This window comes from Neodiprion virginianus, chromosome 5, assembly GCF_021901495.1.
Source record: "Neodiprion virginianus isolate iyNeoVirg1 chromosome 5, iyNeoVirg1.1, whole genome shotgun sequence".
In the NCBI taxonomy this organism is placed as follows: Eukaryota; Metazoa; Arthropoda; class Insecta; order Hymenoptera; family Diprionidae; genus Neodiprion; species Neodiprion virginianus.
In genome coordinates this window covers 15,560,901-15,575,885 of record NC_060881.1, presented here as the reverse complement: position 1 = coordinate 15,575,885, position 14,985 = coordinate 15,560,901, and the positions used below count along the sequence as shown (strand labels likewise).

The following is a 14,985-nucleotide window of genomic DNA, read 5'->3' as shown; positions in this document are numbered from 1 at the left end:
CAGAGCGACGGAGGGGGACCTTTTCCCGAGGGTCGGGTTGTGAGGAGTCTTAGCTAAGCAGCGCACCTGTCCCCAATCACCTTCGAGCCTTTCCGGAGTGTAGGTTGATTTCAAAGTGAACCCCAGTCAAAGTGCCTCGTCACGGCCTCTTGAATGGCCTGGACCGGCTGGGTACCGGGGAGCTACATCCGAGCTGCAGGGTGGCTGGGGACTTTTGATCATTTCATGGGTTTCATTTGCGGTTGTACCGAGTTCGAAACAAAATTTTATCGCGTAGTAGTTAGGCAGCTGGCTGCCAAAATTTCTAAATGATTTGTTCGTCTGGTAGACATAATTAATATCAATTTTTGTACCATAAGAAACATTAAGGACCGCGTCTGCCACCATAACAGGCCTGCGTTGTCAATTGACAACGCATAAAAAATTTTAGAAAAAGGTGTGCTAAATCATTTGTTCGTGTCTGCCTCTTGGACTGGTGGTCAGAATCATCCTGAAAACGATCAAAATCTAGAAGCAGACATCCAGACCTCTGACTTTTGTAGTAGTAAATTTAAGTTTTTTTTTTGTATGATTTAAAAACGTGTATATGAAATATTTGCTCGGCAAACCTGAATTGTTCGATTAAAAACAATGTGAAGGGCCACAGAAAAATGGTCTGCCACCATGGTAGCGCTGAGTTGTCAATTGACAGCGCTTCAAAAATGTAAAAAAAAGGTGTGCTAAATCATTTGTTCGTGTCTGCTTCTTGGACTGATGCTCAGAATCGTCCTCAAAACGTTGAAAATCCATAGGCAGACATCCAGACCCCTGATTTTCCAACGGCAGACCATTTGAATATAAATTTTTTTTAACTCTACGCTTGCGCCAAGCCACAAGTAAAAAATTCTGCGCCTACAAAATGTTAATGAAAATAATTAATGAAAATATGTAAATTTGAACAACTGGTGAATTTGAAAAATTAACGACGGAGCCAGGAATCGAACCTGGTATCTAGCGATGCTTTACCGGAGACTTACTCCACTAGACCACCTAGCCGCCCTTACTCTGTTGTCATTAATTTCTCTCGTAACCAGTGAGTTCAAATTTGTTTTCATGTGCCCGATTTGTATGAGTAAGAATTTCTTCAATTCTATCAGAAATTCTATCAGAAATTCTATCAGAAATTCTATTAGAAATTCTTACTCATACAAATCGGGCACATAAAAACAAATTTGAACTTACTGGTTATGAGAGAAATTAATGACAACAGAGTCAGGGCGGCTAGGTGGTCTAGTGGAGTAAGTCTCCGGTAAAGCATCGCTAGATACCAGGTTCGATTCCTGGCTCCGTCGTTAATTTTTCAAATTCACCAGTTGTTCAAATTTACATATTTTCAACAAAATTCTCTCGATGATTTGCACACCCGCATCTCATTTGTTAGACGGCATTGCCGTCTTACGGGCTTCTCATCGGAAGCAAAGGATTGGAGGGTAAACATAACATCTACACACTTCAGTCTCCTTACATCGTGCATGCAGAGAAAATAATTAATGTTACATACAAGCAATCGATAGGTACAATTTTAAAAACATATTTCAAGTATTCGGGTTCTAAATCTGTTACCTGCCATCCCGCACGTATAAAATGAACTGTATTGTTTGTCTTTATTTCTTCGAGAGAAGAAAGTGAGAACGTTATAACTTCGTAGAGAGTTGGGACATACCTATACATAGATATATGTGTAGGTATATGCCTATATATATATATTAAATTGTTAAATAATTATTTGTTTAAAAAATTTGTTAATAACTTTTGGGCAATATTATTATTGATGATTGTTGTTCATAGCATGCCGAATGTTGTTGATTTTTTCTAGATTTTTATTAAGTAACAAAGTACGAAAAGTCTGATCGTATACAATTTTTGGCTGGGACGATGCATGACATACATCCTTAAATTTATTTGCGTCTTCTGACGTTGTAATAAACTATTTTTTTTCTTTTTTTTTATTGGATCCAATAAAAAACACTCAACAATATAATAATACTAAAACTATTAATACCAACAAGAAATAGCCGTAATACCAACTTTCCCTTGATTCTGCGTGAACTTCAAAAAATAGTACACCTCAAAATCAGTGACCAAAATGTCTGCCAACTTTTTTTTGTATTCGGGTAGTCCTATTGAATCGAATGGACGCAATTAGAACGACGAACAAATGATTTAGTAGAGCTTTTTATTTCATTTTTACAACTACGTCCCGTGATAATGCAGGGCCCTGGATGTCTGCCTCTGGATTTTCAACGTTTTGAGGACGATTCTGACCATCAGTCCAAGAGGCAGACACAAACACATGATTTAGTACTCTTTTTTTTTTACATTTTTGTAGTGCTGTAACTCAAAAACGCAGGGACGTTGGACCTTAATTAATTGGACCAAATCGATTTGTATTGATCTGAACTTTCATCCCTATCGATATGAAAAACGAACAAATCATTTACCAAAATGTCAGCCAGCTCCCTAACTATAATGTTGCTCGAGTAAACGGAGGCACCGTTCTTTAAATGAACTCTAACATTGAAATTTTTTTAATCTTCATTGATCATACATACTTCATTTTGGGCAAGAAACATTTACGACAACTGAATCATCCGTCAATTTGGATATTTGACACTTCAAACTGTATTAGACGTATTTACAATAAAAAATTGTATATATACCGTGTGCCCATGAGGAAAGTGCGCACCTTATGCGCGCGCGTCAAGTCGTTTGAATCTTACTGGCTGACAGTTACCGCCTGATTGAGCAGCCGACGCAATGCCAATCGCGATTTTCAGGAACTCGGAAGAGGTTATGATCACAAGGGAAGCGCGAAGTTTTGGCAAAGTATTTTATTAATAATGACTTTCGGATTACAGTGATAAATAACGTGTGTCTGATTTATTTTACTTCGGATCAGTTCCGAATCGACGAACTGTTTTTTGTAACAACACCGACAGCAGTTGCCCACAGGTAACGGTGCGCTCCTAGGGACATTTTCTGACAGTCGCGATTGCTATTGCGTCGGCTGCACGTCCGTAAAGCTGACCCCCACACTTGCTCGAAAAATTTCCAAAAATCGTAGATTAAAGAGTTATTTATGACCTGTACAATGCTGCAAACTACGATTTTTGAGTTCGTTTCTGTTACGAGGAAATCAATTTTGAAAAGTGGGGGGGCCAGCTTACCGAAAAGGTAGCTCCCCCGAAGTGAAAAATTTTTTTAAAAATTATTTTGAACACATGAAAATTGAGAGCTAATTCGGAGTTCCTGATATACATACATTGAAGTGCTATGAAGAACTATGCATATACTGTTAGCTCTTAAATCGCTGAACATTTTTCCGTAAGATAGAATTCGCTGCGATGAATTTTAAGGGTAGTTCTCTGATGATCGAAAATGAGTCGGAGCGGGGGGTGGTCAGGGGGGAATAACTCAAAAATTAAATTATGCATATCCTGTCAGCTCTTAAATCGCTGAACCTTTTGCCGTAAGAAAGAATTCGCTGCGATGAATTCCAAGGGTGTTTTTTTTCCTTCGTTTTTCATCAAGGGTTGAATATCAAAATTGTCATCGTTGATATTTAAATGCTCCTAATTCACGTAACATGCCAGTACTTATGATTTGGATTTTTTTTTTTTCTTTATGCCGCTCATCGTGATCGGGTGTGGATGTATCCATAGGGGTTGTTTTTACGACATTGTTCTCAACGTATATCAGGAGCTCCTAATTACCTCTTAATTCTCATCTGGTCAAAATAATTAAAAAAAAAATTTTTTCACTTCGGGGGCGCTACCTTTTCGGTAAACTGCCCCCCCCCCCCCTTCCCACTTTTCAAAATTGATTTTCTCGTAGCAGAAATGAGCTCAAAAATCGTAGGCTGCGGCATTGTAGAACTCATAAATAGCTCTTTAATTCATGATTTTTTTAAATTTTTCCCAGCAAGTGAGGGGGGCCAGCTTTACGGACGTGTCGGCTGCTCAATCAGGCGGTAACCGTCAACCAATAAAATTCCAACGACTTGACACACGCGCATAAGGTGTGCACTTCCCTCGTGGACACACGATACACATAGTTAATATATATATATGTTAATAGACATATTTATAATTCAAAATTGTAATGAGGTTTTAAATACTGTCCTCTCAAAAAATTAATATTCAGAGTAATTGTTCACTATCATGTACAATTAATTATGATTCACATTACGATACGAGTATAAAAAAAAACCTTTTTTCTGACAAGTGTGAGATTGCAACACTCATCAGAAAAAGTTTTTCAGTCTAGTATCAGACGAAATTTTATTTTCCGTGGTGTGAAAATGAACATTACTGAGAATGTCAACTTACAATAATGTTCTCAATTCATCGTGATTTTTATAGTAGGACCTCTTTCTTCGTGAACCGCTCTAATGCAACTATCTCAACCTAACTCTTCGATAGTCTCACCAACTTCTTTTTCATATGTTTTAAAGGTGTTCCAATGCATTTCTGGTATATTTAGTATACTGAGTAATTTATTCAAGTGGATATCTTTATCGTCAAAAAATATATTTATTTATATTCAATACAAATTTCATAATCCAAATGAGCGTTAATTTTATCAGTAGCACAATTCATACATAATTTTCCCACATGCGTTGTTGTTGTTCATAAATAATATAAGATTGTCTATACATAGATTGACCCAATCATTATGAATATTCAAAACTACCGACTTATTGCAGCTTTTACATTTGTATCAGAATGCGTTCTAGATCCAGCTTACTTGGGTTCCTTGGAAGTGTGAACTTCGCAAATAATTCGCAATTTTGACAAGTAATGTAAAATATGGGTGAAAGCCCAGATCGCTTCTCTTCATTTATATCCTCCAAGGAAAGTACCGATGTACACTTTTTGCATCGCAATTGACGAGCAAGTGTTTGTGTGTGTACAACACGGCCACCGTCAATTGCATTATTATTAAAGACTTCTTTTAGACTGTGAATCGATTAGCCAACTTCACCTTGTTGCATTTGATTATCATAAACGTTTTTGAAAACTTTTTTTCCTCCAATAATACCTGTTTTCGCTCATTGTTTCGAATTAGTAATCCACATATTGCTGGTTGCTTTAGCGTCCTTCACATTTAAAGTATTACACGCTTGTACGTGAACACATACACCGAAGTAAGGAATGCGGTGTTGCCAAATTATATACTACGTTATTTAAGTAGAAGGTTGAAACTCTTTGACTTACTGCGTCCCAAGGGTACTTCGTTAAGGGCTTTGTTGAAGAGTTTCCGGGAGCTGGATCTGAGTTTGTCCAGCTCTTTGCTCTACCACGGGACCTTAGACTTTCTCACCTTGGGCTTCCCGGAGCATGTTTCCTCAAAAACCTGGATTATGGAGAATCGTAAGTGAGTGACTTGACTCTCTACCACGCTCGTGTTGTACAGACGGCTACATGGTCCTTGGAGCCTCCATCGGAGCTTCTTATTATAGGAGAGTCAGTCTGTGGCCCTGGGATTCCGGCAAATCTCTGACGATTCCACGTCAGAATCTCCTACAAGAGAGAACGTGATGTTTCTGTGATCTGAGAGTGTGTCTTCTTCCTGCACCCGACAGTCGTTGATTACATTCAACAGCCTGGGGCCGCAGAGTGTCACGTCTATCACTTCCTGCCATATAGGAGGTGACGAAGGTCGGTCGCGAGCCCTTCTTCAATATAGTGTTACAAAGGGTGAAATCACCCGTTTTGCCCCCTTTTAATGATCTAGTAGTCATCATAGATAAAAGACGTTCATAAACCTCTTATGTCTTCCAAAAGAATAAGGTTGCTGCGTCAACCAACATTATTGTAAAAACAGTCTTGTTTCAGACTTTAAACGAGAAACACATATTTCGCAATTAAAGCTTTTTCACAACATTTTATTCACGCTTTTGATTTTGACTTGATAATTAAACTCGCGGATCCATATTTGTTTCCGTAACGTCAAAGAACGTTACAATATTAAGCTCGACCGTTGATAGGTATTCTGGCAAGGCTGTTCCCCTTTCGTTGGTATCGAGCTGCCCCAGACAGCGCAGTGCGAATTTTCATTACAGCCAATCACCAGGTGTAGTCCCCTGTCAGTACAGTACCTGACAAGGTCCCTGCGCCCCCTAAATCGATAATCCCACCCTTCGCCCGTCTTAGTTTAATCAATGCTACTGTCAGGTCTCTGCTGCAGAACTGGCTGACTCTTAGTATACGATGCCTGTTGCTTATGAAGACTGCTGCCCTCGGGCCGGGTCCAGCCGCGCCTCACTCGTACACCAGCACGCGGTTCCTTCGGTCTAGTCCTGAAACATGTCCGTTGATAATCCATGGTTCTTGAATGGCTGATATGTCTGTTTGCTCTACGGCTAAGCTGCAGCTATGATTAGCTAAGGCTGCTTTGCAGTTTTGCAAGTTGATCTGCCAATACTTGATCCTCCTAGTGGTCATTGGGCCGGGACGTCAACTTCGCGGTTTCGGGGATGAGAGTGTCTTGTTACCGAGCCTCCCTCTCCCCTTCATCCACAGGGTCCTCAGCCACGTAATACCACTATGGCAACACCACCGGTGTGGGGTTGCACTTGGCAGTTTCCTGTAAAAATCTGCCAGTACGCTCTCCCGCCTGGCTCGAATGAGCTCGTCGGCCCTTGGGGGGCGATCCCTAGACCTTACGGTATAGCCTCCTCTCCCGGTGGTATTATTTGTACCTTAGACCGCGGAGCTTGCGCCGCTGGTCCTTGAGCCCGAAGGGGCCATGTCTTTCGTCGGAAAAATGGCGTAGGAGGGCCCCGTTGACGGTTTTGACAGCTCTTCCCGCGACGCTACCTTGACCTCGCTTTTAGTTGGAGGGGCCGTCGGTCCCTTCCCCGTCCTAGGGTAGCCCTCCTTAAAGGAGATATGCCCCAAGCTGAAGTGGGCCAGGAGAAGACCCTCTTCTCTGAGCACATCCCTAGATATGGCGGCCACGCCCAACACAACATGGACAGACGTGGGTCCATCTTGCCTATCCCAGACCCTCCAGAGGTCGGTCTGGAGACCAGCGTTTTGGTGCTTTAGCCTTCTTATGTTGACCTCCGATCCCACCGGCAAATTAGGGATGGTCATCATCCTCGTAAGCCTGGGCAGTTGCTCCCTTTCCAGAATTTGGAAGGAAACCCCCGCCCAAAGCGTCAGGATGAGGACAGTTTAACGTAGTCAGGTTAGCGCCCCTTCAACGGAGCACGAGACCCATAGGATGCCTTGGTTGCACCGGTACTGCTCGGAGCGAGGATTCTCCTTCCCTTCTGGGATGGAGAGCATCGCTTCTCCCAGCGCATGTACCACCAGGTCACCCTGCTTGACGTCGAGAGTGGCCTCGGAGTAGTTGGCGGGGTGGATAACCACCCTCCGGCCTCTCCTTACCCTCGTACCGTAAGTCCTGCGCCCGAGCGCCGCCCGGCCTCTTTTGGGAGCCAAGTGGACTCTTCTGGGGCATCTTATCGGAGGGGGTGGATCTTTTCAGACCTGTTCGCTACATCGGCACCCGGTTACTTGTTTGTCGCACTCTGGTGACGGCTTGTCCAGAAACTGGTGGTCCCTTTGCGGAGTGCGTGGGTGTGGAAGAAGAGTCCACTGCAGAGTTCTTCTCGGAGGAGTACTCGGAGGCCAGCTTAGCCTTCCTAGCCCTCTTTCTCGACGACCTACTACGGTGGGCTCTACTTCGCGATGCTTTCGACGGAGCGTCAGTCCCGGTTTGCACCGGGGCCGCCTCCCCCGCAGTTGCCGCGATTGCCGAAACCGTCAGACAGCGATGTGTCATGAGTAATGAGTTTAACGGCTCCTCGTCCACCCGTAGACCTTTGATCCTAATTTCATGCTTTGTTGTTGACGAGTTTGTCTACGTGGAGACCATCTCGTCGTATTCTTTTCTTAAATCTAGGTTTTTCGGTTCTAAATCTATATGAGTCCCACGATTATGCTGGAAGGGACGGTGCGCCCTCACAGAGCCTGCTATATGGGGATAAAGCAAAATACAATAGGGTGGCGCCCGATACCCGAAAGGCACTGTCCCCGACACTGTACCCCAGTACCATTACAGATCTCTGCACGATAGCTTCCACCTTGGCTTCAGAAGTTGGTCCGCAGCTGGGCCTTAGTTTCCCTGGGCCAGTTGTCGCGTCAGCCATATTCTGTATAGCCCCGCCTAACCAAGTCGTCGCCTGCTCTCGTCTCAAAGACCGGTCTCTAACCGGCATTCTAGTCCCGGATCCGTATGTGCGGAGTCATCTCTGGCCGTTCTCCTATCCGGCACCTGGAGTTGCGTTGGGTTGGTGCTCAACCTGTAACCCTCACCTCGTATAGAACTTGGGGTCCAAAGAATTCAAGTTAAACATTCATAAAATTTTTAATTAATTAATGTCCTTCAGTCTCCTAGCAACTTTTTCAAAACCCGATTTCCAATCGGCTATCTCAGCAGCGAATAAAGATTTTTAGATTTTTCAGCTTTTCAAACGCGATATAAAAGATTCATTATTCTTGTTTCAAGTGAAATAAAGTTATCGGAATTGCGACAACGCGTTCGAATTTTATTCACATTTGAAATCGGTCTCGTTTTTTTTTGGACGAAACTGTATATAAATTTGAATAGATGTACCCATCTGTGGAAATGTACAGAGAAAACTTCGGTAAATGTGGATTGGCAAGTTGTAAAAAAGATTCATTTCAATCCGATTCCGGCTATTGAATCTGAGTCTAGAGAAGAAGCAGTGACCCTGGGTCTTAAAAATTGTTAATTGTAAACTTCTAAGGAGAATATAAAACCTCCAAATATTGTAAGATTTTATTAAAATTGCTGGGGGTGTGTTTTTACGTGGAATGTAGCCGAATCAGGTGAAAAAAATGATTATCATCAGTTTTTCATCTCCCCGTGCGCTACTATAGTGAATTAGTTGTATTACGGTACGGAGCAATTACATAGGTCTGTTTTTTTGTCTGAAAGTTCTTTTACTGGAGTGTTAATATTCGTGAAAGTAGTCTGGAATGTAATATAACGACATTTATATGATATACTCTATGTCAAATTCAGCAGAATTAGCTGAAACTGTGTTTAAATGGAAAATAGATACAAACTACAGGTTGCATGAAATAAAACTACCTATATCTAAAGTTTTAGTTACACTGGTCAACAGTGGTTTTGTTACCCTTAATATTTGAATAGTCTTGGTAAGATTTGATGTCAAAGACCCTAGAACTAAGCGTAGTTTTTAGAAATTGACTCGTTATTTATTCGATCGGTGTTTTCATATATATCTTAACAAGCAATATTTAGATGGAAATGAAATTTTTTTTAATATCTCAAGTTCATCAAAAAAATACTATACAGCTCTGATATTCTAAATCAGCCGATCAAAACCTGTATTTATCATGTACACTCGGGGACAATGAATCTGAGACAGCTAATTTTTTACACTAGACAGTTATGTTGGCAACACAGAGAAACCTACAACGCTATAGTGAGCCTAGCGCGAATTGAACTCAATCTCAATAAACATAACATAACCCGTTTCAACATGACGGTTTAGTCAGTTGTTATTGTCAGTCGCGTGCCCGTTTCTCAATTATATCTATCGAGTGTGAAAAGCTGTTTTATTTCTAGAGCGTCGGTGTGGTATGTGGAGTGGAGTAGCTCTACTTCACCTAAAGAGTGTGTTGAGGCGCCGAGTGCATAGTCCTTTTTATTCACTTTGAACTGGTCTGCCTTTGTCTCACTCGGTAATACTGGTGCGCGTTTAATCCGCTCGCGGCACGTCAAATTTGCCCGCGGGTTTTCAAACTGTGACTGTCACGTTATAGCTGTTTTCGATCGATATGAACAAGCAATCTGTGGGTGGTTTGAGCAACATGCTCAATCTGAATCTAAATCAAAGTGCATTGAAGATTTGTCGTAGTTGCGGCAAAGGTCCTCTAAGGGACAAACCAACCCTTTGTTCAGTTTGTCATTCTCAGTACCATAACTCTTGTGCGCTAAAACTTTCGAAATGTGAAAATGGGGGCTACGCAAGATGTTGTGGTTCTCGCCCATCATCTCCAGCAGCCGACGCGGCCTCGGCGGCGTCGTGTCAAGATCGTTCCTGTATAACTAAGGAAGACTTAAATTATATCCTATCTAAATTCTTCGATAAGTTCCAATCAAAACAAGATGAGCTTAATGCATCTATGAAGGAACTGGCGAACGAGCAAACTCGTCCTCGAGAGTCACTCGAACTGTCATCAGCCGCAGTGACCGCTCGGCTAGAAGAATCCGATAAAAGGGTTGATTCCATAGAGGCTGGACTTATCAATCTGCAAGCTGTGGTTGCTGAATCACATCATTCAGGATTCTCCGCGGATAGTATCTTACAAGAGCTCGAAGATAGGAATAGAAGGGCTGCCAATATTAGAATGTTTGACATTCCTGAAGATCCTGACCTCCCTCTTCAAGATGCCACCCTGATCCTTGAACCGCTAGGTGTTTCCACGGCATCGCTCCGAGCAACCCGTCTTGAACCATGGGCCCCAAGAGGCGTAAATCGTAAAGCTCGGCCGCTGTTAGTTACTCTCAACTCTCGAGCTGATGTACTTCACGTGCTTAAAAATAGATCCAAGCTCTGTTTGCGAGCCATCCATGTCAAGAGTGACAAAACAGCAAAACAACGCAAGCAGCTCATAGGGGCCAGGACGCAACTAGATGAATTAAAGAAAAATGGTGAAGGAGGCGAATGGACGATTAAATTTCAAGGGGGCATATCCACCGTGGTTCCGAAATCTGCCTCGATTTCAAAAAACTAACACCCGAGAGTAGTATCCGGCTATATTATCAAAACGTTCGCGGCTTAAAAACTAAGCTGCTTAACTTGAGCTCATCTCTCGGATCATGGTCGAAAACTCATGATGTTTTTGTTTTGACGGAAACATGGTTGGACAATAACATACATAGCGCTGAACTTGGCTTCATTAGATTCAACGTATTCAGGTGTGACAGAAGTGTAAATACGAGCTCTTGTACTAGGGGTGGAGGGGTCCTCTTCGCAGTTACTGATGCATTAAGTAGTCGCATTATCCTCTCTCCCAACGAAACCATCGAACAAATCTTCGTCTGTGTAACGGTTGCGGGTCGAGCCACTGTGGTTGGAGCAATATATTTACCACCTTTATCGGCGCCTGCCACGTACCAAGCTCATTGTGACAGCATCCACTCGATCCTTACTATGATGCGTTCATCCAACCTGCTCATCCTGGGTGATTTTAATCTCCCCAACGCGTCCTGGTGATCCGATGGTACATTTAATCTTTTCAAGGTCTCTTGCCTCGGGTTTATTCCCGGATATGTGGAAAGTGAGCTCAATCACGTCTATTTTCAAATCAAGCGATAGGTCCTGTGTTTCAAATTACAGGCCTATTTCGGTTTTAAACGATATTCCAAAACTTTTTGAAGCAATTATTTGAAAAAAATCAACTCCGGAGTTTGAAAGGATTATTGTTGCTGAGCAGCACGGGTTCTGCAGAGGTAGATCCACGGTCACGAATCTCGCACTATTCTTTAACTATGTAATCGAGGCATTTGCGAGGGGCCATCAGGTGGACTCTGCGTACACTGACTTTTTCAAGGCTTTCGATCGAGTTAACCATCGTATTTTATGCGCTAAGCTGGGGGCTCTGGGTTTTTCGGGTGCACTCCTAGCGTGGCTCGAGAGCTACCTGACGGGGCGGTCGCAAGTAGTTAGAGTCAAACCAGCTGTCTCTAGAAGCATATCTGCACAGTCTGGTGTTCCGCAGGGCTCCCACCTGGGGCCTCTCTTATTCAATGTTTTTATCAACGACATTCTCGAGGTGATAGACGGTTCAGAAACACTTCTCTTCGCTGATGACATGAAAATATTTTGTATAATTATCTCAGTTGAAGATGCACTTGATTTGCAATCGGATTTGGATAGGGTGGCGGAATGGTGTGCTAACAACGAGATAATGCTCAATGTTCCAAAGTGTCACATAGTTCATTTCACCAGGAAGTGAGCTTCTATTCGCCCAGTCTACTATATTAATGGAGAGCCCCTCAGTGTGGTCACTTCGGTGCGAGATCTGGGAGTCATCATAGATGATTCATTATGTTTTACCGATCATACTAAGACAATCATAACTACATCGCTCAGGATGCTGGGATACGTCAGGAGAGTAGCTGCAAACTTTAATAACCGTAAAGCGATTCTAACTCTATACACGGCTCTTGTTCGGCCTTTCCTCGAGTATGCATATGTTATCTGGGCGCCTCACGCCCGAGTCTATTGTACACTCATTGAGCAGGTGCAACATAAATTTCTGCGGTTCGCTGCGTTTCGTCTTGGTTTTCCGATGGACTCCTGTGATCACGATTATACAGGAATAAGCGTATTTCTAGACCTTAGGTCACTTGAGAGCAGGAGACATATAGCCGACCTCGTCTTTCTGTACTGTATACTTGACAATTTGCTCAGGGTGCCTGGTTTTAGCGCACTTGTTCAACCTCGAGGGGCAACCAGGAATCCAGACCCTTTCGTGATCCCATTCTTCAGAGCTAACTATGGCTATCATAGTTGGCAACCGCGTGTGCTGAGGCTAGGAAATAGACACGCCGGAGACGTCACACTCTTCGGTGGGTCCCTTTCCCGGTTAAAATCGACGCTGAACAATTTATACAGTGCTGGCTGGGTCGAGTGATCACATATTCACTGCTCTAAACGGTGACTCCTGTTTGCCCTCTCTTTATGTTACAGATTCTTTCATTAGTTCCTAGTCCTCGATCATGTAACTTTAGCCTAATTGTCGTTGGCCGCGCGGGCTGAGGCGATGCTGACTAAGCCGTTGGTTTTTGTAAGGCTGGTGGCGTCTACCAGCCCGTAATTGGGGATACTCCCCGTTTATATCAAATAAATAAATAAATAAATAAATAACCCATGACCGTGTCAATACAAAAAGTCATTATCCCCGCTATTCTACGGTCATGGGTTATGTTATGTTTATTGAGATTGAGTTTGTTTCGCGCTCGCTGCCTACTATGGCGCTGTAGGTTTCTCTGTGTTGCCAATATAACTGTCTAATGTAAAAAATTGACCGCCTCAGATTCATTGTCCCCAAGTGTAGGTACAAGTATTCAGAAAAGTTTTTCATCACAGACCTGTTATTTGCCTCATCAACATGCTGTACATGGACAAATGGACTCGTTGACCAGAGTGTATGAAATGTCTTGTCAACTTGTACGTTATGCAAAAGTCTAAAGTGGAAAATTTGAAGAAAAAATAAATGTATGGTTTAGAAACTAATATTCATTTGGAATAATGTAAAGGCTTGCCGTTTGTCAAACTCTTACGTTACAAATTATTTAATATCGCTCAAAGTCACTATTTTAAAATTTTATTGCGAGTTACAATAAATCCAAATTTGAAATCTTAGCACTCTAAACATATCGTTATAGCACGTTTAGCTCATATAGGCAGGCAAGATTTATAAGGCTGTAGGTTTTTAGTAGAATAGAAGGCAAGATCCTAGAACTTTTATCGTTATCTCTCTCAGTTAAAAAAATCCAGGATCTTGCTTTCTATTCTACTAGGAACTTACAGCCTTATAAATTTTGCTCTACAGAACAAAAAATATATTTTGTGAAAGTTCTTCTTCGAATCACCTCTTACCAAGATCATTGATAATTTAAATTATTATGCTCAGATTTTGACTATAAATAATGTATTTCCAGCTGTGAGGATTGTGGAAAATCTTTCGTTCATAAAAAAGTATTAGAATCACACAAGGCAATTCATAGCGAGGACCGGCCCCATATTTGCCAAACATGTGGCAAGGCATTCAGGCAGCAAAGCGCTCTCTACATTCACAGTCGTTGTCACTTACCGGACACAATGAAAAATCGATATCAATGTGACCAGTGCGACAAAAGGTAAGAAATTGTTTATTTTGATTAGAGTATAGTTTATAGAATAGTTTCGTACCTTGGTTTTCATAGCTGTTAATCATGTCTACCGCAAATACGAGAAGAGATAGCAAATTTAAGAGGGGAATTTGGTGAAAATTGATTGGTTTAGTCAAAAAAAAAGATTTCGCTATTTAAAGGGTTGAATTAAAAAATCCAGCACAACAATACAGACTAGGATACTGATAAGAGAGATCGGAGCAAAGTGAGGCAGGTAAGAATAGCAATAATTCTCTTGTTTTTGGATTTTCTCGAAGTTCGGAACTTCGCTACAAAGGGCAAGAGCAAAAAAATTAAAATGATAGATTCTCATCAATAATAAGTAAAAAAAAAAAAAATAGACAAATGTCATTTGAACAATCATTATTATGTCCTTTTCCGAAGTGCCCCACCTTGCCGCGGTCTCCCCTATGTATAAAAGAAAATCAATTTTCTCTGATGAGCGATGACCGAGAGGTTATTTACTCGTTGAAACCGCAAACTACTTCTGATTACATCGCTCATAAATTGCATGCAATCACTTCAGTTTGTTTGTAATCTAGAAATCACTGAAAATCTGTCTGAAACCGTTTAGATATTCTTGAAATTAAACTTTTTCTTGAAACGTGCCAAAGGTAAACAACCAACCATCAACCATCAACCAACTTGATTGGTGCCAATGAAATTCACAAACTAGGTATATGAAATGAAAATTTATGCACTTGTATGGTAATAATACACTGCTGTGGAATTTAATATTCACGATAATGAATTCTTCAAACACACAACGTAAAAATACAGTTTTTTCAAATGTGATATTTATCTTGACCTCGTAGTTTATATATGACAGGATCTTAGAAATGCAGGTCGTCGGAAAATCATCAAATTGTTTTTAATGTCTATATTTCGGCCACAGATTGGGCCCTCCTCAGGAAAACTTCTTTATTGTATGCGCATCTACATAGACTAACTAAGGAGAAATTTTGACATCATTCGTAA

General features: G+C 41.7%; 1 protein-coding gene across 4 annotated transcripts in view; it reads left to right on the top strand.

Moving 5' to 3' along the window:
* LOC124306077 (zinc finger protein interacting with ribonucleoprotein K-like) overlaps positions 1–14,985 on the top strand; it is a 139,979-nt gene that overhangs the window by 69,309 nt on the left and 55,685 nt on the right. For 3 of the 4 annotated variants that reach the window (XM_046766224.1, XM_046766223.1, XM_046766226.1), the window contains exon 4: positions 13,777–13,974. The exons of the other annotated variant lie outside the window; for it this stretch is intronic. In XM_046766224.1, coding sequence (XP_046622180.1) covers positions 13,777–13,974 — 198 coding nt within the window. The remainder of the gene's footprint in view (positions 1–13,776; positions 13,975–14,985) is intronic. 4 annotated transcript variants of the gene reach the window in all.